Below are 27,134 nucleotides of genomic sequence, written 5' to 3'. Positions count from 1 at the left end.
TATTAGATTCAGTGTAAAAAGTAGGCTACAATTATCAGAACATACGAACATTCAGGCTCCCTCGTGTGGCTCACAGGTGTACTGCAGATGTCCCGACCCAGTCTGACGCTAACTTAACCAAGAGAACGAAAGTATTATCTAGTTATATTTTGATTCTCATTTTTTTAAGCGAAAATGTATAAGCAGTTAAAGTGGAGAAGTAATATAAATTAGATTCAAATGGAAACAATAAAGTGCAAGTACCCCCAATCTGGCCACTCTAGTCAACATCTAATAAACTGAAATACCACCGTTTATGTAGGTACACCTACTAAAATAGAACAAACTATTACAATAAAACAATATATATATTTTGCTGTTACTCTAAAGCACGGTACACAACTTGGAGTCGGAGCTCCCCAAGGGGTCACAAAATATATCTTTTTTTTTCTCACCCATTTCTCTTTTTTAAATGGTGTGAAATCCTGAAGAGCTTTAACTCCTCTAGCCTCTAAAAAGCAGTGTGTGAAGGATCATCATTTCTTTGGTGTGTAATGTGTGAAGAGGGGTTGCATTGGTTAGAAAGGGTCGCAAAACAGGTTTACAACCAGTGCTGTGAAGAATGTGATATGATATGACTCAACAGACTTTCTGCATATTTATGACCGTTGCCTTTTATTTGTGTGATGTTATTTCTCTGAGAATAACCTTCGGGGTTAAATATTTAAAAATATAAAGTAAATAACAGCTCTGCCAGCTGGTATGACAAATCCTAAATGTCTCAGAGTTGCACTCCACACAGATGGACTCACACAATCCCGAGCGCTTCGAGAAACTTGTTTATTTGTGCACTTGTCCTTTGAGTTTCTTTCCTTAAACATTTTCTGGACTTTCCTCTACTTTGTATCTCCTCTCTTTGCCCTCTTTCTCTCAGTCATGCAGCGGATGTGATGGAGACACCGAGCTGGAAGTCCATGGTGACCTCACATCCACACCTGGTTGCAGAGGCCTATCACTCGCTGGCCTCGGCTCAGTGCCCCTTCCTCGGCCCCCCCAAAAAACGTCTCAAACAGTCCTAGTGGTCGGAGAGGCTCTTCCTGTCCTAACCCTGCTGCGTCTTCATTGCTCCTTCCTCCCAGCCCCGCTCTCTCTCTCTCTCTAACAGCATCCAGAGACGCCACCAGGACGTGGCTAGATAAGGCTGGGAGGAGCTGCTCAGCTGGACCAAAGAATGACAGGCCACAGAGGAGGTACTACAGGTCACTGTAGGTGGGGATGAGGTGAATTCCTTCGGATCTAAACCTGGATATGTTTGGATTGTAAACTCAAATCCTGGCGTATTCTATAAATCCTTTGTCCACGATATTGGAAAGCTATACCCATAATCTGCGAGTCAGTCACGTAAAGAATTGATCTTCTGCCCGTGAAGGAAAAGTCAATGCTGAGTCCCTGGAAATACAATATCATGGCGTATTGTCTTGTGCAGTGTCTCGAGTGCTTGTAAAGTGAAGAGGATCAAGTGACCAGAAAGTGAAAGACTATTGTTCCCATTGTTGATGATTTAAACAGAGTTTGTACAAAGTATTGTTTTACAATTCACGGTTTGAATGAAAGAAAACAAAGCTGAACATGTTTTAATGTTCGCTCTTCCACCTGTGCCTCAAGCTGGGCAGACACTGTGCGGGGCCGATGGCCCTCAGCTCATTATAGAAGCGGACTGAATTCCTGCCGGATCGGCTGTCATGTGACGTGCAGTTTGAGGCGGCCATTTAAGCCAGATTAATTGCCTGAAAGATCAGCGATTGGTTGGATTTCTGGCATGTCAGAAAAACTTTGGTCGGCTGTCTTTCAGCTTGAGCCATCCCTTCTCCCCCATGGCTGCTGTCAGAATATCCGTTATAAACTGCACTGTTGCACTGTGCTTGTTTGAATGTTTTTAGAGAAGTTACATGTTGTGGCTAAACCTGTAGTCTTGACTTTGCTGCAGAGCACACGGATCATATTGTCTGCTTCTTCCAGCCATCTGTGACTCCATACCTTTCTTTTCTTTTTCATTCATAGTAGAATTGCACAAACACTGCCTTTCTCTCCTTTTGAAGACGCAGACATCATGTTTGAATGAACTTTATTGGAATTGTCACTGGACCAAATCAGGCTCCATTCTTTAATTCAGTGTGAGCAGCCAGGTGGTCAACACAATGTAAAAGACGAAGTATCAGCCCAGCTTTAAAGATGATATATCAAATAAACCGGAAAACATTTTTTACTCACCTTTTACATCAGAACATTCCCTTTGACTGAACCTACAAAATACGGACGTTTCGATATTTTGTCCGGCATGTCTTTTCCGTCCTTGATATCTTCATTATATCTCATTATGCAGTTTGGACACATCTACCAGTTACTGACTCATTAATGCACAGCCTCTTTAAACCTGTGTGTGAGTAGGTGTCTCTGTGAGTGTGTGTGTGTGTGTGTGTGTGTGTGTGCGGGTAACACACTTCAGTTCCAAGCTTAATCCTGTCGTGATCAAAGTTCAATCCCCGGTGCACATGCTGCTCACCTCGTGTGATCACAAGGGCTCACATCCAGCTGTCTTCTTGTGTCGACTCGGCTCTCACTCACCGTCGCAGGCCTGTTTGACTTGGTCTCCGTGGCATTGCTTAGATAGCAGTTCATCAGAGAGAGCTGGATCTTTCTCTTGGACAGTATCGTAACAGGGATTTGATTTGTTGACCAATATCGATGCCCAGTGGGCTTTCAAGAAGCTCAACCCTGAGCTCTGCAAATCGCTTCTCATCAAACAGTCCTGGCCAGCGATCTTTGGGGATACCTGGCATTGGCTCATCAAACGGAGGGAAGGCCATCATTTGTGATACACACAGTAGACTGTGGATTTATTTAGACCACCTATTATTAGGATTTAATTACACCATTTATATTTATAAATATGTGTATATATATATATATGTTCTGAGAAGTACAGATGGGGAATATATAGAAATTGTTTTGTTTTTTATGTCAATATCCACAACTTTTTGATACAAGGGTTGTCTGGGATTGTGGATTTCAAAATAAAGGTTGCATTTGTGCTTTCCTGGTCTTTAATGTTGCAGTTTTATCTTTACAGTTAAGTAAACGGACACCAGTGCCTGAGCATATTTGAGTACTTCATGATCGATGGATGCCTCATATCACCAGTGATTTGCTTACTCAAAATGTCCTTTATGAAAACATCACCTCAGTTATACGACTCTATAATCAAGCTCACTTGCTCAAGACTTTTTACTTCATCCAAACTGTGTTGTTATGTGCTGTGTATGTTTGTGTTTTATGAACTGCCAGATGGACCAAAGACAATTATCCATCTTCATGAGCAATAAAGTTATCCATAAAATATTCAATTATTAGTCACATTATATTACGATAAGACAGAAATTCCAAATACAATATATTTAGCATATTCCTGGGTATTGATATATGTCATAATATGGCAAAAATACTAGATAATTTGCTTGGAATTATTAAATTGGACAACATAACTATGTATATTGATATAGCTTTAGAATAAGTGATAATGCACAACAAGCCGGTCATCGTTGTGGAATCAACCCAGACAGGTTCAAACGCATTGGGATCCTGCAGCTTATTACACGGCTTCTTACTAAAGAAATCAATTATTTGACAGAAAATCTTGATTTAAATATTAATTTAGTGATTAAAAAGTAATTTTAGTGCTGCTGCTTAAATGAAAAAAAGTCCTCTTGCTGTATGCGGAGATCAGAACTGCGTCCACGCTCTGTCATTTATAGCAGCGGTCTGCTATGATATAATATAAGAAATAACAGACTGTAGAAAGCTGTAATTGACCAAACTCTGCCATAAAGTCTATATATACACACACACACACACACACACACACACACCTCAAATAAGCCTTCCAGACAATGTTATGGAGTTTGAGAACTTCTTTGTAAAGGTCAAGGTGTGTATCTGTGTCGGACTATTGGAGTGTGTGAACATGGCAGACATATGGCGCTCTACGAGTGGGCATGCATGTCGGCACAATGTGCGTTTTGGGGAATATCCCTGACATAGGAGAAGCCTTTGTTAACTGGAGTCGGTCCCAACAGTGCGACCTTCAGGGTATCAATTTTTCTTCTTTTTCTCGAGCTTTGATAGTCAGCTTGTGTAGCAGCTTGCAGCCAACCTTCTGTGTCTTTGTAGAGATGTGTGTGTGTGTGTGTCTCTCTGTCTCAATTGGCCTTAGATGAGACCGTCAGGCGGAGATAGATGGAGCGATGTGTGTGGGGAGGCGTACTCTGTTGTTATGAATGCTGTATGCATCTGTCCCTCCCTCCCCTCCTCCTCGCCTCCCCATCAGTCACTCCTCCTTTTTATGGGAGGAACGGGAGCGAGGCGTGGAAGGTCAGTGCTGTGAAAGCCTGTGACAAGCTCTGCGTCTGTGTCAGCCTGCCATCACTGCTCTGCCCGGCAGCAGGAGGAGGGAGGAGGGAGGAGGAGGTGGAGGTCAGCAGTGAGGAGAGAGGGAAGTGGAGAGTGTTGGGTGGGGGGGGGTCCGTTTTTTGTGGGGTTGAGTTCAGGGGATGGAAATTTCAACTATTTGTAGTCAATGCCACCCAAGTGTTACTAACTCAAGCTCCTCTATGAATATAAACATGGTAGTAATTCCCCTCTCTTATGTCCTCAGGGAACAAGATGAAGGCAAAACCACGTCTCCAGCACTATGATCATTATCGTGTTGCCAATGCACTATACCAGATATTTAGTTTTGTCTTGACTATTTTTATTTGATCTCCCTTCTTCTATCTTCGAGTGTAAATCATTATAGACCCGGTAAACATGAGCATGCTCTGTGCAGTTTACTGATGTTACAGAAATCAGCTTTCTCTTTACCGCTGTTTCCGAAACAGAGTTTGTGGGCGTCGGTAATGTTTTAATTCTTTATAGATCATTAGTAAGACGTTAATAAGGACAACAAAAAATATAGTGGGTTGGTGTCAACCAGTGTAATTTGTTTTGTCTGTTTTACCAGCTCGTAAATTCTTCAAGAAGACATTAATGGACAATTTTCACTGGAAAAGGGCTAAAAGACATCTGGATCTATTAAACCTGCTTTCATTCAATTTGTTTGGCCGAGTAGGGGCAGCAGCACAACAAACTGTAAAGACAACACTGACATAGTGTCACCTTTGAAGGTTGTTATGAGGAATTTGTTAGCAAAGTCCTATATTCTCCTGTTTTGCTTTGTTCTCTATTTAGCTGCTAAATGCGTCACTATGTCCACCAGATAGTCACTAACTTTGTCTGTCTGCTGATTGGTGCTGAGCAGGTAGTGTACAGTGGGTTTATCAGAGCTGCCTGTTGCTCTTTTTAAATGTGTCACAACAACTAATGAGGCATTTAAATAAAAAAAGGATTTAAAAAGTAATTTTTTGATAATGGTTCATAATTGTCTTAAAAGGAAAGATCAGTAATGAAACATTAATAACTCTTGGCTGTTTTGTTTTTTCATAAGTTCTTATATTTGTCCAATGGACAGTTTGACTTCTTATCTGTTGGAAAAGAACTACAAATCTTCTGGACCAAAAATCCATTTAATAAACTTACTCATATTTATAAGGCCAGACTTGATAGATCACTGAACTGGGAGAACATCTTAATAACTACTTCCTCATTTTTAATCAATGTGTTACTCATGTGTTAAAAGTAAGAAACCCATACTCTTTTCTTTTTTCTTTTAAAGATGTCTTAATGTTCTAATAAGACATCCACATAACTGATTTGCTAACATGAATAAAGCCATTAGTTATGACCTATAAACCCTAAATAAACTATGCTTCATTAAAACAGCGGAGCCCGACCATGTGGAGCCGCCGGCACTGACTCACGTCACATTAATGAGAGCGCATCATAACCTTTTGTGAGGAGATATTTGACCGTATATATCCCCCCCCATGATACCCTGAGTAATCCACTCAGATGGTATCATCTGTGACAGGCGGGGGGAGCTCAGGCCTTGGGGCAGAGAAATGGAAGGATGAAGTGACAGGGGTAATGGATGGATAGAGGGATGAAGAGTGATCGGGTGTCATGCAGGTGGGATTGGGCCAGACATGGTGAATGAAGGAGAGATGGAGGATGGATGGCTGGAGCACCTCAGACATCGACAGCGTTGAGAGATTTGTCTTCTTTGTGCTCACTTTGTCTTGTTTCTCCTTCTCTGTGTCCGAGTAAGTTAAATCTCATAAAACTATTTACCCCAACAATGCAGCAGCGGAGGTTTTGCCATCACACTGTACCTGCCATACACACCATGTCAGGAGAATCCTCCATTCTGAGAGGGTTGTCTTAAGGATTAAGAGATGTGCACAAACAAACAAACTGCAATCCACAACAAACTGTTTGCTAATAACACCGGACTTAGAAATTAGAGAACCAGACATGGGAGTTGAGTCATACTCGCAGACACACACACAGACACAATTATGCATATACAGTGTATATACAGTATATATATATCTACATATATGAGCTGCTAATTGCTTTGTGTGCACCAATCCGTCCCGTGAATGCGCCGGTGCAATATTGCGGTGCTGTGGGTGTTTGCTCGGCTCATAACCGCAGACCAATGTGGCGGAGACAAGCTCATATATTAAGATAACCCCGAAACGGAATGGAATTGTATTTCCCCGGTGGTTCAAACGACTTCTGTGGTTGTAAACTGATAGTGGATGAGATTTGGCTTTAATGAAGCAAGACTTATTGTGCACAGTGCAACAGAGGAAGGTGCGTGTGTTTCATTATTTGAGTGTGTGTCAGAATGTGCATGTGTTTGTGCCCGTGTCCATTTTTCCTTAACAAGGCTCGCTGTTATCTATAACCGCGTGTTTGCTCGTGCTCTCACGGCGGTTGTTATTATATCGCTATTTTTCTTGCTCTGAGGTTGGAGTGTGTGTCTGAGGTGCTGTGATTTATTCTTGCCTGAAATAATCAAGTGAGAGGTTTTTTATTTCGTCCTCGTCCCTGGTGTAATTTTTCCTCAAGGTTGTGTGTGTGTGTGTCTGTGTGCATGCACGGGCTGTATGAGTGTCATCTTCATCTGTTTATTAGAATGTTCCCTACTGACCTGCCTATAATGAGACCTGTGGAGCCAAGGAGTGATGGAGTTGAACTCATCAGGGCAAGACTCATCACAGCAGAGGGAAAGAAAAAAAAAAGATGGAGAGGGAGAGATGGAAGGGTAGCACCAATGCCACAAAAACACTCAGCAATAAATTACATGTTTCATATTGTTGTCTAAAGCGTCATTTGTTTATTGGGGTCGAACAGAAAGCATGCATTTCAAAGGGAAATAGCTCAAATCAGGCAGGTAATCAGGGTCACATTAAGTATCGTCTAAAAGAAAACCCACTTCCTGTGCTTAAGCAATGGCTGCAATTCCATCTGGAATTATTGCCTTACTTACAGAGTCGCAGGGGAAACATTTTACTACCCATGTCCCTCTGGAGTATTAATCCTGTCCAAATAGGGCTGAAGATATATAATGGAAGGAGAGATGACTGAAACATAAATGGGGGCCTGAGTCTATCCAAGCATGCATTATTAGGAGAGAGTCAGGGAGGTACAAGTAACGTAGAGTAGAGCTTTAATGTCCCTGAGGCGCAGTTTGGTTTACGGACAGTAGTCAAATGAATAGTAAAATACAGTAATAGGCAAAACAGCACAGTAACAACAAACAAGACTGAGAGTCTAGAGCAATGCTAGTGGCGGTGTGAGGATGTGCACAGCGGTGCTTTGAGCTAAATGCCAATGTCGGCATGCTAACATACTCTCTGTGACAATGTTAACTTGCAGATGTTTAATAGGTATAATGTCCATCATGTCCACCGTCTTTGTAAGTGCAGCTGAGGCTGATGATAAAGTCATTGGTTTTGCAGGTATTTGGTCATAAATCAAAGTATTGGACTACTGCTCACACTTAGTACTGACCTGCTAGTGGCGCTCGATGAAAAGCGAGGGGATCCCCAAAGTCAATGGGCTTCATCCTCTGGAGACCATGAATGTCTGCACAACATTTCATGACAATCCATCCAATAGTCCAATAATTTCAGCCTGGACCAAAGTACAAACACACAGATTTATGCCATTGTGTCTGATCATTAGACCCATCTAAAGAATAGAAAGACAACAAATACAGAAACCAGGGACAGCCCTGTCACACAGTATACAGCTGGTAAAAGCCCAAAATGTATTTTAGTTATTGTAAATCTAAGTGATGGAATAAAATCTGTTAGCCAGTCGATCACAGCACTAACACACAGCTAACACTAAATCTTCTCAGGTTAATGCAGTCCGATCGAACACCACCAACAACAACATTAACTTTTGTATCGACTCGATATTACCACAGAGTTGAATCAACCCCTCTCTGACAAAGTGCCACCACAAATGTTCCATAAGAGGCAGGATGTTTCGCAGGACAGCAGAATTGGATTAGAAAGTTGTACCTAATAAACTGGAATGTAAAACAGCTGCATAGCCAATTGACTGAGCCTTTGTCATGATGAATGTTTGAAGATTCAGAAGCTGAAATTGCTGCTTATAAAATATGACAAAAAAGGAGATCTGAAGAGTTAAAACAACAGAGTACAAGTGAAAAGGCCGTACAAACCTAATAAATGAGATACTCTGTGAGGCAGGCCGAGGTCTGGATGAGGAGCGAGAAAGAGGAGAGATACACTGAAGGACATCACAGGAGGAGAGGAAACGAGGGTTGTCCCCTGTGCACTGTGGTACATTTGTTACCTGCGCATTGGTAAATGAAAGCCCTCTCTCAGCCTCGTTAAGCATGATGCACTGCCTCGGCCATCGGCACGGCGCTGATTAAAATTCGCCCTCCGGAGTTCGTGGGAGCAGCTAGCTGAGGCTGCACTCCTGTACTCCCAAAGCAAATGGGCCGAAAGGTCACGGCTCGGCGACCCCCACAGAAAATGTCTTATTTATTTAGCCTTTTACCTCGTCTGCCTCAGGGCCAGAGGGAGGAGAGGAGATCTTCATTCATGCTCATGCTCATACACCAGTGGCAGTATACTACACCGCCCAGTATGGACTGTTAATGCTTCAAAATGATTATTGCTGCACTGGTTGTCTATTTTAAGGCCTTAAACTGATTGCAGTGTTGTAGTTTCATCCAACTCCTCAGATGTAAAGATGAATATTACAGTTAGATTTAGTTGAGAGTCTTGGTGCGTTTTAGTACAATTGGAGAGCTTTTACCCAGACCTGAAAAAAATTGGGGTTGTCGTTGAGGGAACTCAAGACTGGTCTCACGGATCCACATACGTGTCCACACCAAAGCCGTCGGCTTTGCTCAAAGGACGAGAATGTCAGTCTGTCCGTTGGTTGGTCGTCCATCACTTTGGTCCAGAAATATCTCAACAACTGTCAGATGGATTGCCAAGGAATTTGGTCCAAATTTTGAATATTTACATTTCACGTTCATGTTCCCCAGAGGATGAATCCTACTGACTTTAGTGACCCCCCCCCCTTACTTTTCCTCTAGTGCCACCATCTGCCATCATCAGGTTAAAAGTTCAATTTGTCCAACACTAACAGACTCTAGAGTTCTGGGAAGCATGTGGTAAAACCCACATAGAATTATCATCAACTTTGCCTCATCTCTTCTGATTGTTTTAGTGCCAACTTTATCAAACAGTTGGAAAAATCTCCCTTATTTTCTGCTTGATTATGACAACTCAAGCACTTATGAGCATGACTTTTTTCTATAATATGAGAACCATATTAAAATAATGACATAAAATGGTCTACTATTGTCCCTGTCCCAGAAAATCTGAAGAAACTAACCGGAGTACAGACAGTGTAAAGTGTAAAAAAAACATTGTCAGTGTCCCAGGGTCGAAATGTTCGTCCAGATGATGTTCCATCCTGCCAAGAACAAAATTCACGAGGAAGCAAGCTTGCAACTTTTGGAATGAATTGGTATTGGCTTCCAAAAACCCACATCATCAGTCACCCACAGCAGACCTGATAAACTCCACTCGAACTGTGTAAAGAGTGGCTGCTACCAGAAGGAAGCTGAGAGAGACGGCAGACTTTTAATCTCTCCCCTGTTTCATCTCTTCTCCTTGTCTCCTCGTCTGCCTGACGGTTTGTTGCATCAAACTCTTTGATAGGTACAAACACCAACTGTATAATTACTGTGAACATTTTTTGGAGGCTGTGAAGGGGATGTTTCTGTCATTTGTTACGGAGGATTCACTGATATCTGCATGTTTGTGTAGTTAGAGAGAGATTGCACATCAAACTACTGTACAAGCATGGGTTTCTTTGTCTAGTTAGCCTGCAACATGCTGCAGGATTACACTGCTGTGGGGTACGGTTATTGGTAGCATAACTTCTCCAAGTCCAACTGGCGATAACAAATATCTACAATTGGAGCTATTTTGTGATGTCTTCATTTGTTTTAGCACTAACACTGCTGTCGGATAACCTGCAGGGTTGACGTCTACTTAAATTAGAGAATTTCTTTATTTTCTAAAAGGCTTTTTGACAACCAGAGAGAACTGAATTATCTGGATGGTTGAAGCCGTGAGGAGGAGTAAATACAATATTCTTCAAGAAAAACTTCCCTCACAAATGATCTCCTCTGGCTGCATTGTTTGAAATACCAGTTGATTTAATATTGATCCGATTTCTGCCTGAATTAGAGCATTTTTTTTGGGGGGGGGGGGGGCATTACATTTTTAGTCGAGATTGAAATGCAAAATGTCTCCTAATAAAACGGAATCTACGGCCATGCCCGCAGCACTGTGAGACTGTGCTAATGTGGGCATGCTAAGATGCTCGCATTAACAGTGTCAACATGTTGATGCAAACGTTTGCGATGTAAACCAACTTACATTCGCTAATTAGCACTTGTTCACAATGTAAAGCTGAGGCCGAGGGGAATGCAATTAATTCATTTAGATGATGACCTGCTGATGGCGCAAGATGAAAGGTCAGAGGATCACCAGTCATTATTATTATTATTATTATTATTATTATTACAAGAGGAGAACATGAATATCAGTACCAAATGTATTGGCAATCCATCCAGTAAAGACTAAAAAAACATGACCATTTGGAGTCGCGTCTTTTAACTGTCATACATGTACGTTGTCCTTTGCATTGCACTCCAACTCTGCTGCCACTCTCACCCCTCTGTCTAAGCAAATCTCTCCTTCAGCGTCTTCTCTCCATCCATAGTTGGCTTTCTGTTTCCTGCAACCCCTCCAGCCTCCCTCATCTTCATTCCTCCTTGTCTCTCTCTGACTTTTTTCCCGGTCTCTGTGTTTCTTCCCCCCCTGGTTCATGGTCAGGTCCAGTGAGGTGTAATTGGGATCTGCTCTGTTAGAGAGCTGCTGGGAGAGCGGCTTTAATCTTTAGTCTCGCTCAAATTGTGAAGCAAAGGCCCGGAGGCTTCTGGTCACGGCAGAGATTTTCCCCCTCACCACACACATGTTTGCATATTCCCATTCCTTTATAAAGACACAATGCATTAATGCACATAGCGGATTATTCACTTGATCTATTTTCAAACGCAAAGAATTACACACACCAACTACACACTGGTCACATTTCCTCTTGAGCAGCTCCCACACCTTCCCATCCAGCGTCGGCGCTTTCTAAAGACAAGTGCATATGCTGATTCGGCCAGCAGCAAGTAAAGCACATTAGGGCTCTCCAGGTGGTGTGTTGACTAGATAATGAGCATTGAGGTAATTGATTGGGGGTTGTAATTAGTGGTTAGCTGTCACTGATTAATCACAGTCCGCTACTTCCAGCGTTATCATCTCTGGGTCTCAGGTTGTTTTGAGCATGAGTGTCTGCTTCACCGGGCAGCAATTGTGCCTTTATTCTGATCGTCTCGGTGCTTAGCTTTGACCTGATGCGGCAAACAAACCCCCGCCCCCCAAACATTTATTTATATGTTGTGTCATCCGATCTCTTCCTCGGTGCAGTTTCAGCTGTTTGGTTTATCTAAATCCAACACTGAAACCCTTCTCAGCATTCAGTCTGTGTTATTATAAATATATAAATAAACGAGAGCCTGCAATTCACGCTCGGGCCTCGAGGCTGTCCTATTGTCATTTTTGATTAGTGCTGGTTTGTTAAATTAGCCCACTTTAATCTCACAATTAAATGATTTAATACGTTTCGCACCAGTATCAGATGAAACTTTTGTAATTAATCATTTGTATGCTGAAGCTTGTGAAATCACTTCTGTTAATAGGATAATTCCGGCGCTAATCAGCAGGTTTTTGCTCTGAGGAAGTGCTGCTGAGCTTCCTGCTACATCTCCAGATCACTGATAGATAGCTGCACCGCACACTAATGTTACACAACAGAGAGAAAGGAAAGAGATTCATCCGTGTGTCTGAGTGTGTCCACTTACCTGTAACGTAGCCCGAGCCTGTGTATAGGTTGTCTGTGATTGATGGTCGGGTTTAGTGCACACTCTGGACAGTGTCATGGAAACAGGCAGAAACCCAAAGAAGCTTGACCTTCTGAGGTTGAGGGATGAATGTGTGCGTGTGCGTGTGCGCGTGTTCGTACTTCTATTTTTGTGTGGACCACTTTTAGAGTTTTAGACCTGCCTGGAGAGTGAGAACACATTGTCCTGTCCTCTCCTCTTCAAAGCGCTGTCTTGTGTTAATGACACATTCAAATGGCAGATAAAGTGGAATATATTAGCAAGGTCTCACTTTGGGAGAGATGTGATTCAAATTACAGACGATAACCACAGTTTTTTTTGAAATGTTAAACAAACTTTTTGCCCAAAAAATCCAAACACTACCTCCGACCTATTAGAGCTCTTAGAGCTCTAATGGGTTAGCCGGTTGCCTCAAATCACAGCGGTTTGGATTAAATGTGTATTTATACTCCCAAATGCAAAATCCAATTTTCAGGCATTTTTAACTCTCAAAAAAAGAGATATTATAATATATTAATGCTTTTTAAGACTGCCATTAAGCAACATTATTTTAGCAGAGACATCCAAAGAAATGGTATATTTTCAGTGTTTAAAGCAGCATGAGAGGCGAAACTTGGGACTGTTAATTATCCTGATCAGTTTGAGTGTGTTTTATTTAGAGAATGCTCGCCATTACAATTTGAAAGTGACGTTGGGGGTCGGCGTTATTTCCATGGAGTCTAACATTAGCTATCGTACTCGTTAGAATCAAAATCAGAACTGTTTATAACCGATTACGTTACATTCCAAAGTGTACATGTATAATGCTAGCGCTCAGTCGTTCTGCTTGTGCAGAAATCCACATTTTATAGCGGGGTCATAAAAAAAATATAAAATGTGTTTGGGACTAGAGAACGCATTGTGTCAATGAGAATCCTCACAAGTAGTGGTACAAATGTGTGTGTGCGTGCGTGCGTGCGTGCGTGTGTACTCGAATGTGAGGATAGAAGGGAGTGTGATAGAAAATCCCTAATTTCACCACTGGTCAGAGGAATGCCAGCATGATGTGTGAGGTCAATCGTCCTTCAAGAAGCTTTGCTTGATCCGCTTTTTATTAGACGAGCTGTTTCCCCAACACACACACACACACACACACACACACACAAACAACCCTGTGCACGCCTGAAAGGTCACTGTGAGGAATGTTGGTCGGTCACTCTGGCTATTACCCTTCATTAGTTGTGAGTGATCTCTGTATGGCTGAAATCGCTGCTTATGAGACGGTTTCTTTCAGGACGACATGAATTCTTCAAACAGCCGATTGCCCTCCTCCACTGAAGATCCCTCCTCCACCGACCACTCAGGTGAACTGATGGGTCCAAGCTCAAGTCATCACACATTCTCCTCACACCTGAGTGGGGTGACACACACACACACACACACACACTCCCGTCTGGTTTAGAATTCCATCAAAACCCCCACAGCCGAGGCTATTTTGCTTGCCTTTTTCTTTTGTTTATGTTTTCCTTTATTCCTTTCTTTATTCACATTCAATTCAAAGTTTTCATTAAAATGCAAAGGATTTTTGCCTCTCTCACTTATTCTTTCTCAATCTGCCAATTTTCCCTCACTGCACTTGACAATTATCTTTACTTGTAAAGCTATATGCAAGTTTGTCTTACTCTGTTTCTCTCTCTCTCTCTCTCTCTCTCTCTCTCCTCTCTCTCCTCTGTCTCTCTCTCTCTCTCTCTCTCTCTCCTCTGTCTCTCTCTCTCTCTGTCTCTGTCTCTCTCTCTCTGTCTCTCTCTCTCTCTGTCTCTCTCTCTCTCCACTGTCTCTCTCTCTCTCCTCTCTCTCCTCTCTTCTATCTCTGTCTCTCTCTCTCTCAATCCAATTCAATTCAAATTCAAATTTTGCTTTATTGGCATGAAAGTTTAAAAACAGTATTGCCAAAGCATCAAAAAATTAAACATACAATAACATCAATACACAACAATATCAATATAACAATAATATTAATACAACATCTCAAAAGTGGTGTGAGACAGAGCCCCCATTGCTCCCACGTTACTTGTAGGCCACCGCAGCTCTCTGACACCGAAGCAAAGGGAGGAGCGAAGTGAGAGAGAGAGATCCATGGATAGATAGATCTCTCTCTCTCTCCGTCTCTCTCCCAATTCAACCCAAAACTCAGATCTGCTCCATTGGCATGAACGCCCAGGAACGGCATCGCCAAAGCGTCAACTACTGTCCCTCAGGTTGTGGCATGTTACTACATACTGGGCAGCAAGGTGTGCCCTCTCTCCTTCTCCCAGGAGGACTTTTAATTTTGAGATATCACTCGATTTTTTAAAATCTGAAATCACAGAGTCAAATTTGTTTAGGTAGATGTTCCTAATCTTATGGAATGTTTTGCATTTTAGGAGGAAGTGCATCTCCGTCTCAGCCTCACCGGTCCCACAGTGACCACATCTTCTGTTCTCTCTTGGTTGCCATGACGTTTTGTGTCGTCCTGTTTCGATCTCGTTTGTGGTCACTGAGCCTGTATTTGGTGAGGTTCTGTCTCTGCTTTATATCTCTGACTGTAGAGAGATACTCTGCCAATTCATAGTCTCTCTCTTGGGCCAGATAACATTCCAGTCTGCGTTGGCCCCCAGTTTCCTCTCTCCAGTGCTCCAGATAGGCTTCTTTACATCTCGCCATGATGTGTTTTACTCTGGTTGGTGTTTGGAGAGCAGTGTTGTTGAGAGACTGGTCCCCATGTGTCTGAGAGGAGGCAGCTAGTCTCAGCACCAGCTGAGAGCACCGGCTGGATTTAAGGTGATTGAAGAATGTGAGTGCTCTCTTTTGAATGTTAATGATCAGTGGGTATCGGCCTAGTTCTGCTCTACATGCATTTGTTGGTGTGTTTCTGTGTACGTGTAAAATGTGTCTGCAGAATTCTGCGTGTAGAGACTCTGTTGGATGTTTGTCCCAGCGGGTATAACTGTGATGACTGAGTGGACCCCATACTTCACTACCATACAGCACAATGGGCTGGATGACACTGTTAAAGATTTTAAGCCAGATTTTAATTGGGATTTGAAAATTAAAAAATGTTCTCTTAATTGCGTGTAGAGCTCTTCGAGCTTTTTCTTTTAGTGCATTTACTGCCATGTTGAAGCTCCCTGATGCAGTTATGGTTATACCAAGGTAGGTATAACTCACACTGTGTTCAATCATGTTGGTGTTTATGGTAAACTGGTATTTGTTCTCCTGACATCTGGGGCGTTTTTGGAAAATCATGACATTGGTTTTCTTCATGTTTACTGCCAGGGCCCAGTTGTGACAGAACTGTTGCACTATGTCTAGCTGTTGCTGTAGTCCTTGTTCAGTAGGGGACAGTAGAACCAGGTCATCGGCATAAAGCAGACACTTCACCTCTCTATCTAGGAGGGAGAGCCCAGGAGCAGCACATTGATCACACTCAACAGCAAGTTCATTTATATAAATATTAAATAAAGTCGGACTTAAGTTGCAACCCTGACGAACACCTCTTTTCTGGGTGAAGGATTCAGTTTGTTTGTCTCCAATTTTAACAGCACATCTATTTTCCAAATACATTGATTTAACCAGATCATATACTTTGCCCCCTATCCCACACTGTAGGAGTCTGTAGTAGAACCCTTCATGCCAAATAGAATCGAAGGCTTTCTTGAAATCAATAAAACAAGCAAATATTTTACCATTTTTTGTTTGGTGGACATGTTTGTTAATTAAAGTATGAAGGGTATATACATGGTCGGTGGTCCGGTGTTTTGGGAGGAAGCCAATTTGATTTTTACTCAAGATGGAGTGTTCGTCAAGGAAATGTAGTATTCTTTTATTGAGAATACTACAGAATAATTTACCGAGACAGCTGCTGACACAGATGCCCCGGTAGTTACTAGGGTCTGACTTGTCACCACTCTTATGAATGGGTGAAATGAGCCCTTTGCTCCAGGAGTCAGGAAAACACCCTGATTGTAATATGATGTTGAACAACTTCAACACTGCACCCTGCATCTCTGGGGTGCATTGAGCATCTCATTTTTGATGCTGTCTGGACCACAAGCTTTCCTTGGCCGGAGACACTTTGTCTGTGTGCTCAGTTCTTCCCAAGTAATTGGGAAATCAAGGGGGTTCTGGTTGTCTTTCATTATTTCTTCTAATGTTTGGAGTTTTTCTTTTGTAATAAAAGATATACCAATAAATCAAACGAACTCAGACCAATGTCTGAGTTCGTTTGATTTATTGGTATATCTTTGTACAAATGTTCAAAATGTGCTCTCCAGATGTCACCATCTTGGATGGGTAATGCCTGTGGTTGCTTTGTGTTGAATTTGTTCAACATATCCCAGAATTGATTTTGATCAATGGCGTTCTCAATATCTTCAAGTTTCATTTTGGGTATAATTTTGTTTTTTGTTCCTAATTGTACATTTATACGTGTTTAAAATTTCATTGTACCTAATGCGTAAGGCTGGGTTGTTTGGTTGGCGATGTTTTTCATTTGCTATTTTTCTCAGGTCTTTTCTGATGCTCTTGCATTCTTGATCAAACCATTATTCCGTGTTTTGCCTTTTTTCAGGCTTCCATGTTTGTTTGTTGATAAAAGTGATCTTTACTGCGCAGTCTGACCCGTACTGTGACGGTTTAAAGTCACGTCTCCGTTGTGGTGACCGGTCACCAGCGTACCTCCTTCTCCCCATCGAGCCAGCTGCCAGCCTTCGCTCTCGGGGGACCGCACCACCATCTCTCTCTCTCTCTCTCTCTCTCTCTCTCTCTCTCTCTCTCTCTCTCTCTCTCCTCTCTCTCTCTCCTCTGTCTCTCTCTCCTCTCTCTCCTCTCTGTCTCTGTCTCTGTCTCTCTCTCTCTCCTCTCTCTCTCTCTCTCTCTCTCTCTCTCTCTCTCTCTCTCCTCTGTCTCTCCTCTCTCTCTCTCTCCTCTCTCTCCTCTCTTCTGTCTCTCTCTCTCTCTCTCTCTCTCTCTCTCTCCTCTCTTCTCTCTCTGTCTCTCTGTCTCTGTCTCTCTCCTCTCTCTCTCTCACTCAGTCTCCCTCTCTCCCTCTCTCTCTCTCTCCTCTCGTCTCTCTCTCTCTCTCTCTCCTCTCGTCTCTCTCTCTCTCTCTCTCCTCTCTCTCCTCTCTTCTCTCTCTGTCTCTCTGTCTCTCTCTCACTCAGTCTCCCTCTCTCTGTCTCTCTCTCTCTCTCTCTCTCTCTCTCTCTCTCTCTCTCTGGTGCTGCTGAGGTCTGGTTTATTTCTCAGCTGGGGAAATACAAAATCTCTGCAGTGGGCCAATTACTCGCCCTGACTGCTTCTCCGTACTTTGCATTTTACATCTTAGCATTAGAGCAGCCATTTACTTTTGATAGTAGATCTCCTTATAACCATCTACGCTAAGAAAGCCTTACCATAAAGTTAATATTTCACAATTATGATTAAGAGGACATTATCACAAGGCCTGGTGTGGCTGGTTTCTGTTTGAGGCATGTGTATGCGGACAAGGTACATGAGATGTGATTTATATAAAGACACTAATAATGAACTTAATGTGAAAAACAATATTGAGAGAGCTTCGCAGTAAACAAAATATGACAGCAAAAAAATAATCTTTCAAAAGTCTCCCTCAAACACTGTTGCAAGTACCTCATCATTTGTGGTGTCTGTATAAGGCGTCCACGGCCAGTGATATTGTGGGATCCTAAAATAGTGGCACAAGGTGATGTCTGTTGTGTTAATAAGCCGCGTCGTCATAAAATCCAAAGTAAATAAATAAATGAATGCATTACAGTAGCTGCACAAAGGTGCGTGTGCAATGATGGGAATAATAATCATCAATGTGCTGTCGCTCCAGCTAATGACTATGAGCATGATGCCTTGTACAATATGTAGCAGTGCTCCATCGCTGCTAATTTTGAGTGTGTAATTGCAGCCTGTCTACGGCTTAAACAAATACTTCCCCACAGATCAAAGCTGTAATACACAACTTCTCATGACTTGTATATTTTTGCATTATTGCTAAAGTTTCTTTGAGCCATGCAAACTCCTCATTTCTTCTTCTATTTACTCCGAACGAGGAACACAACACACATAATTGCCTGTGCTCGAACAGGGAGGATTTTTCCCAAAAAAAGAGTGAACAGCAGCGTGAAAGCTTTCACAAACTGGCCGCACAGTAAGTAGGTTCTATCACGTCTGTGCTGCAGCAGTCAGTGAGTTGTGAGTTGCATGGGATGCTCCACTGGGAATCCATCAATAAACAGCTGACGGCATGACGCACACTGTAAAGCAGAAACAGTAGTGGGGTGGGGGGGGGGGCGAGACTGTGCTGGTTGATTATAATGAAGGAGTCCACAATGGGAACTTCAGAGACACTTCTCATGACTGGGACCATGTGGTAGTAAAGATGTCTATTCACACTGTGTTAAAGAAGGCCAGTAGTATGTGAGAGGCTGCTGTTGAGGCACTATTTAAAACAGCTGATATGCAGTCTGATGGGGATTGTCTTTGTTCCAACTATTCTCTCCTCTGTGCTGAGGAAAAGATGCAGCTCAGATCTCGGTTTGACAAAACATCTGTTCAGCCTCTGAGGAAGTTCAGGCGAAGTGTGAAGTAAAACTTGTGTGTGCATGTTTGTCACATGTTCTTCTGCAATGAGTCTGTCTGAATATTTATTCCGTACTAATGAGAGGAGATGTAGATGTATGGTATATGTGTGAAACCACTGTTGACAGCTCTGATTTATGTTTACCTTCTAACGTCAACATCTTGCGATATATTTTTTTTCTTTTCAATCCGCTGACTGAGGGCTCTCGCACCTTTTCTCTTTAATCAGTTTTTTGTCACATCTCATCTACTTGTTGTCATATTTCAACAACATGTTCCAACCAGATCTTCAGCAAGGCCTTTTCTGCACCGCATCAGCCCCACTAGTGCCTAGAATCCATCAAGTGTCTGGTGTGACGAGCCCCATGAAAAAATATTACGTCACAATGGCGTCCAAAGACTCCTCGTTAATCTCTCCAACTTGTTTTCACTGCGCGCACTAAATCAAATGCATTTTATTTCTTAATAACTCCTCACGCCCTTCATTGAATTTGTCCCCGTCGATTGAAGTACTTTTGTAAGTTGATATTTGTCCTTGTGGCAAGTACATTCTTTATGTTTCTAACGCAGCTTCAAAATGGACGGCATTTTCTCCAGTTAATACTGAGGTGAAGTTATAATTTTGGGATATTGTTTTACTATGTCGTATAATGTTTCCATTCTCTAAAACATCCACTGAACTGCAGTATCATAACCACTAAAATATTTGAATAAGGAGTATATTTACATATTTACATTATATGCGCAAACATATATATATATATATATATATATACACTGTTTCTAAATTGTTGAGTTATTGGTGGAAAACGGCATATATACAGAAATAAAAGATATATCTGCAATAACTAAATGTTGGCCTATATATATACATATCAGCCTGCTTGATTTACCTGTGTAGCGGACTGCATTTATGGAGCACTTTTATCCAAAGGGCTTTATGATTTGCCTCTCACTAACCCAACCGTCTGTAACGATTACGCTTCGGCGTCTTTGCTGGAGAATACTTCAACATGTGGAGCCGGGAATCAAACTGCCAACCCTGCAGTTAATGGATGGTCCGCTGTATACCTGCTGAGCCACAGCCACCCGGTCCATAGAAAGAGGACGAACCCTCCCAGTGTTTGTTTCTGCAGTTCTTTGGCATGTTGAGCAGAAGTTGGAGCAGAATTCCCCTCTTCTGTAATTGTTTTGAGGGATTATTCCACTCTGCATATAAAAAAACGGATGGAAGGATTAAACCATCAAGGCACAAGCCAATTCCCAAACAAGCAAAAAGTTTTATATTTGCACACTGGACCACTGTTTTAAAACTCACCTCAACTCAACAAACGTGTTAATGCCAAAACTAATGTTCCTTTTTAAATATTTTTTTGTAATATTACATGAGCGATATCTTTGTTCTGAGTATTGTTCTGATCTAGTATGTAATATTCGACGACTGCTTTGGATTTCATGCCATACTGATAAAGTCCTTTGTGTTTCACATGCAGTATTTTCCGCAGGCCAGTGGTGGAGGATATGAGACGTGGCGTCGGCCGGCCCTGGAGCCTATACGATATTGGTCCACACTGGGGGTCTTTAATGATAGAGGTGGTAATAAAATAAAGATGAGACTGGGCCCGTGATATTTACAGAAGGACAACGCGATTACGAGAGGACTGTTAGTTCTGCTATGAAGCTCTTGGGCTGTGATGAAAAGCAAGGGGAAGATATTAAAACCTGAACCGTTTTGTAAAAGCCTGCCTTTTGCCATCCGCACCTGCCTCCGAGAGAACGTCTGTGTCATGTAAATAAAGAGAGAAAGGAAGAAGGATGATTGCTTTAGAGGGAGAGGGACAGCAAAGGGAAGGAGGTGGAGAGGGGGGTGCTGAAAGAAAGAGCGAAAAAGGGCTGGAAAATGTGTCAGTGAAATATAGAGAGAAGGTAAATGGAATCTTCTGAGAAATGAAGGATGAAGCAGGGCATATTGAAACCTGGGAGGGAGAACGTCGGGTCTGAGGTAGAGATGAAAAGTGAGTGGGTGTGAGGATGGCAGTCAGAGGCTGAGGCTCCGCTCAGTATTCGGGGCAGAGGTTTGGAGGTGGCCAGTCAGACGGCGTTCAGCTGCTTTAGCTCCACTGGTCCTGTACATAAATCTGCGTTCAGCGCTTTCAGCATCAATCGAGCTGCTTCGACCAGGCTGATCAAAATCACAGACAGTCCTGATAGAAATTCATAAGCGCGAATGTCGTCTTGAATGTGGTTTTGTATTAAAAACATAAAAGATGACATTTTTAATATTTCAAAAATGTAATATCTGTTACGGTTTCTGCTCTGATAACGTTTCAGAGCTGCAGTGTTTTTAGTGCCTCTGTGGCCAAAGCGAGGAAACTGAAAAAAAGGGAGATGATAAAATAATAAAATATATCCACAAAAGAAGTGATTTGAGTACGTGAAGTTTTCCGATCTCGGTGCAGACTTGTGTTTGTTCTGGTTTGCCTCCAAAGGTTTTGGTCACGCCAGCATTTACAACACTGAAATATCTAATTCCAAAATAAAAAAAAGCGACACGAGCCATTTCAGATCTTATTTAATGCGAGCATGCACTGCTGAATGAAAAGCCACATTGTTCGAGCTTTCCTCATCGTATTCATTTTGGCATGAACAAAAGCCACAGCCAACCGTTGCCAGTGCACAACCGGCGAGATACAATAACCTTCTTGCATCACCTACCTCCTCCATTTAGCCTTTTCCTGGTGTGAACTAGTAATTATATCTGTGCTTGCTGTGATTAACGTCATTGGATACACCTGTGTGTTTTGCCTGCTATGAGAAGTCAAAATGCCTCCTGTGAAAATGGTCGCCTGGAAAGTCTCCTTTTCGAAACTAATTTGAGTTACAGCAGCTGAAATATATATATATTTTTTTTACATAGAAGACATTTTGACATGTCACTGTAGAGAGAACACAGGAGTAACTGATCAAATTAATAATGGCTGATTCCGATTCGGGATCCTGGTCATGCTGGCTCACGGGCACCCTGGCGCCCTTAAACTGAACTGTGGTTTTTGTTATTGTGTATTATGTCAAAATGTCTAAAATCCAGATGTCCACTGTTACCACAGGCACTTTGAAGTGCTCTTATGTATTCAATTAATTGCTTCTCAGCTTAACTACACTTGTATTTTTCTTACCAGAACCTCCATATATCTGAGAACAAAACATGACAACTGAATAACATGGGGCCGCTGCATACTGGAGGTTTTCCCATACAGGTCTTGCCCGTTTATATAAAAACTGTAATAGCAAGTGTCTGGGGTCAGTGAAAGTATGTTGTAATAGTTTGGGGGTCTGTGCACCGGGCCACTTTCTGAGCTTGAAGGTCACAGCTCTCAACCAGCGTTAAAGGCTATACGGCCATTTTTGTCCCGCTAATAGAATTAGCAGGCCATCTGTTTTTGTGCGGTGTGCCAGCCCGGAACCCCTGCTAATTATGTTATAATATCCAGTTCAACGGTAGTCGTCTTTTTAATATTCCCCCAGCAAACACTCCGGGGGCAGGCTCCAATAAAAGCAGGTGGCTGGAGACAAAGATGCAGAAACACAAACCCACACGCTCTGTTCTAATGAAATAACACTGAAGCTGAAAGTGTATATCTTACCCGAACTGGGAAATATGTTCAGAGGATGAGCCATGTTGCCAGGCGACTGCTGCCCGGACTGGCGTGCGTGTCTGTGGTGACAGACAGATGGAGGGAGGAAGGACGTGGTGAAGCCAAGAGGCTGGAGTTACAGTCTGTCTAAGTCTGTGTGTGTGTTTGTTTGGAAGACATCATTGTTGTTGTTGCATTGGCTGTCGTCAACTGCAACTGCGATAGCGGTGTTTGCAGTGTCGCACTTTAGCACATCGGGGAGGTGAGCGACACCGTTTAATATTCTGGCCGGGTCCTCTTGTCGGTAAAATGTTATTACAACTCTGCACAGTTATAGTTTAATTATTTGGATATTCTGGGCTGCTTGTTTGCACCGTTGGTGGTTTGTAATCTGACTTTGTCATTTTTTTTCTGAACAAGGCCTGGCTTTGTTTTGTTGTTGTTTCCTCTGTGTGCCCTTGTGTTTGCAGATTGACCTTGCTCCAGACAAAGTGAGACAGAGACTTACCCGAGCGCTCACAGTGTGCCTCATTAAATTAGAGTACTGTCAGAGGGGAGTTGAAATAAGGCTGCTACGCCCATTGTCTGTCCCTCTTTGTCATCTGAATGAGGCCCACTATATATTTCCCCCATGTTGCCTCTCCTCTCTCTCTCGCAGATGTAACGACTGATGCTGCTCACGGGGGAACGCCACACTTTCGCTCCTCGGTGTGACTCCGCTTGTGAACGTCTCAGCAGTCTGCCCAGCTCAGTATAGACGCTCGTCCTACAGGTGGATGTTCATGTCGTTTTATTATTTCATCGTGCAACCATCTGTGTCTGGGAGAGGCTGCTGAGGAGACACAATGCACATGTTCAATTGAATTAGGATTTACACAAGATTCAATAGTGCACACGTAAACAGGTTTGCAACAGGAAATGTGCACACATGCATAAAACGGCAAAACACTCAATAATTACAGTATAATATTACAGCTATGAGAAACAAGAGGGAGTGTCTGCAGGGTGCATAGTTCAAACTAACATGGAAGTACTGCATTACACATTCATGATGATAAAAAACACAAAGATTAGTTCAAATCAAACTTAATCTTTCTTTTGATTATCCATGTTGGTTGGATGAATCTGGATGAAATTGTTTTCTAATGCTGTAGTCTGACTCACTGTGGGTCTACGTACAGTAAGCCTGCCATTGACCACACATTTCACGTGGCATTCCTATCCCCTTCCACTATCTGCGCTATATTTCCAAACTACAAGGTCGCTTCCGCCTGCGCTTAGCCCCGCACAAGATGATTGTGATTGGTTTAAAGAAAAAAAACGGAGAAAAAAATGTGATGATAGGTCTGTCTATGCAAGACCATTCAAATGCAGTCACATCATCATGTTATGGGATCAGTAGATTAAAGGAGGCTGAATATTGTGGTGGTCACAGCAAGATCAGGTTTCAACCCGCATGGCTTAATCTTCTGTGTGGAGTTTGCACGTTCTCCCCGTGTCAGTGTGGCTTTTCTCCAGCTTCCTCCCGCAGTTAACATGCAGGTTTATTGTTGACTTTAAATTGCACGTATCGGCCATGTGAGCATGTGATCGTGAATGGTTTGTCTGTCTCTATGCGCTGTGATAGACCCTGTGATGGTGTGGCGACCTGTCCAGGGTGTACCCCGCCTTCGCCCTGAATAGGGTAAGCGTTTGCAGATAATGGATGGATGGATGAAAGGCAGCGGCGTCCGTCTGATCTCAGTTTTTTTCCCATACGCCCTCCTCATTAGCTGTAAATCTTTAGGAATTGCACGGAGAGGATGAAGCCATTTTATCTCCTGAAACCTCCGCCTTGTTAAATGTGAACAAATTGCCCGCTGATTAACATGTCAGGAAAGTGGCCACAGCATGGGCCTACTGTAGCTGCTCCACAATGATGCTACGAGCACAGAGAGATAAGGGAAAGAGAAAAGGGAGAATTAATATCCTTTTGAAACTGACAGCGGATGTGCCGCATTACTATGCTGCTGCTGCATCTGTGTGTCTGACCAGTTGTGTTGATTGGGATTTCTCCCCCGAGGTAAAAGAACCTCTGACAGGATTCAAGGCTTTAGCCTACCGTCAGACGCCTGTCTGTAATTTGTGATTACAGCACAAGCAGAAGGGGCGGCAGGGATTAATTCAATCCAACACACAAGTCTGATTCCCGACATTTGCATATTAACGAGAAAAAATGTTGAGTGTTTTTGGCAGGTGGCAAAACAGAAAATGGTTAAAACTTAGAAATTTGGATATTTACTGCTCTTGTGTCTGGCAAGTTGAGGTCAGCGTCTGGTTGTGCATGTATTTGCATACATTTACATTGAAATGATGTGATATACTTGTAGATATTCCAGTGGTTTTGTGCTCTCTCTCCCCCTGCCACTGTCTCCTGTTCAGTCACTACAGTTTACACACTGACCACTTATTGGTAAAACTGCTGAGCAGAGTCTCTTTTTGCAGAAGTGTATGCTTCAGAAACGCTGGCCAACTGAGCAAGTCCACAATCTCCCTAATCATTTGGTGACAGCGATTACCAGTTACTGGATGCTGTGGTGTATAATAATGGATTAGTGTGTGGTAATTTTGATAACAATTATTATCTAAGTGTGACAATATGAATGTAATGATATAATAAAACGGATTGGTCTCGCCTCAAGCAGACTTGAAATCTGTCAATTTATAAGCATCAGTATTGTCACTACGAATATTGGCCATTTAATATGATTTCAGCATTGATTTAGAATACATAGAATATTTTAGTATTATGCAAATGAAATGTCTTAAATCCCACTGACCTGCAAGTTCTCCAGTCATTACAGACTCAAATATGTGCTTTCAATTCTAGTGGAGATCACAATGTTTCCAAAGACCCCAAATATATCTTTAGCACGCGAAGCAAAGAAGCACACATTCTTAGGTGGTGTCAATCTTAAAACTCTAGTTCTATTTATTGAAATGCGTCCTATTTAACAAGTTTATAATGACTGTTAAAACATGTAAATGTAGTGCAGTATACGTATATGGCCCTGAGAAATGTGTGGTATTGTGGTCACCAGCTGCGGTTGTTAGCTATACGCCACAGAGCACGCACCTCATACACCGCTTCCTCAACCCGTCTGATCGCTCTGCAGTCCTTGGGTCTAGATTGTTTGATTTGCTGCAGTCGTGACTGATTCATGCAAAGAAGACCCCGTCGTCGCTACCCGAGTGGTAACATTCCTCTGCGGCAGCCTTGAGTAAAGCTGGCTCTCGGTCTCCGTTGCAGTTGGATGTGGTTGTGGTTTATGAGCCAGCGGCCAGCCCATTAAACCAGGCGCACTTTTGTAAAGGTTGTCTGCCTCTTAAACGGTGTCATCTTTATTGATGTGTTCCTCTCTCAGGCTCCCTTCTCTCATGTACAGAAATATGCGATATGGCCCTGGTTTAAATTCAGTTCTCCAACACGAGCTGTTTATTATGGCAGACAGGCCAGCTATAGAGCTATAGCTTTAGCTGTGTGTGTGTGGGTCCCAGCACGAAATGATATAGCAAATGAATGTCTTCCTTTCATAGGCAGCTACACAAACACACACGCACACGCACAGAGAAATACACACAGCACCGGCTCCGCATGCCACATCCTGCTTAGCCCTGACAATATAGCAGCTGTAAAAGTGGTCGCCTCTGTGATAGGACGCACAAATCACAGCAGGAGAGATGAGATGTTGCCGTCCCGCCGCTCAGAGAGCTGGGGAGGGGCCACGGCAGAGGACAAGCCGTCAGTCTCCTGCCACAGAAAAAAAAAAAGGAAAAGCAGAAGACGAGTCACTCCTCTTCTGTAGCTTCTCTCTATGCATCAATGTCATTTTCCAGAGGCCTACTTTGCTGTATATGGCCATTCAGCTCGTCTTTATCTGTGAGAACGGCCCTCTAGGTTTGCTCCAGCATTACTTATGATGCCAACCTGCCGTCTGGATCCCGCTCCTATTTGGTTTTGCTTCCACATTATCTTTTATGCTCCTTTCGTGCGGAGTCACCTTTGACATCAATTTCTCGCGGTTCACCGAGGGTGGCCTTTCAGAGCTGTGGTTCCAATATAAATGTAATACACTGGGTAATAACTCTGGCTAAGTATTGATCCTGTGGGATTTCTAGACTGTGTTAAGTACTCCATCTCATCGGCTTCAATCTCTACATGACAGTGTTTGTATGTAAGTGGTTATTCTGTGGTGGTGGCGCGAGCTCCTCTGTGCACGATCACGACCACACACACACACACACATCAAATGGACTGTGTTTGCTTTGGAGGCGAGGATGAGTAGAGTCATGGGATGGAGATGCAGACCTGATTAACACTATAAGCTCTCGCCATGCTGTTGGAGTCCATCCCCTAC

General features: G+C 42.7%; 1 protein-coding gene across 2 annotated transcripts in view; it reads left to right on the top strand.

The window, feature by feature from the left end:
• spop (speckle type BTB/POZ protein) overlaps positions 1–27,134 on the top strand; it is a 134,447-nt gene that overhangs the window by 55,112 nt on the left and 52,201 nt on the right. Inside the window, exon 10 of one of the 2 annotated variants that reach the window (XM_031867773.1) lies at positions 914–5,348. The exons of the other annotated variant lie outside the window; for it this stretch is intronic. Within the exon in view, the coding sequence (XP_031723633.1) occupies positions 914–1,058 (145 nt within the window). The 3' untranslated portion in view covers positions 1,059–5,348. Of the gene's footprint in view, positions 1–913; positions 5,349–27,134 lie in introns of those variants that run through there. 2 annotated transcript variants of the gene reach the window in all.

The sequence above is a fragment of the Anarrhichthys ocellatus genome, unplaced genomic scaffold, assembly GCF_004355925.1.
Source record: "Anarrhichthys ocellatus isolate YVR2014 unplaced genomic scaffold, GSC_Weel_1.0 scaffold40, whole genome shotgun sequence".
NCBI lineage: Eukaryota > Metazoa > Chordata > Actinopteri > Perciformes > Anarhichadidae > Anarrhichthys > Anarrhichthys ocellatus.
The sequence above is the reverse complement of the archived record's forward strand: the minus strand, read 5'-3'. Positions and strand labels throughout refer to the sequence as shown.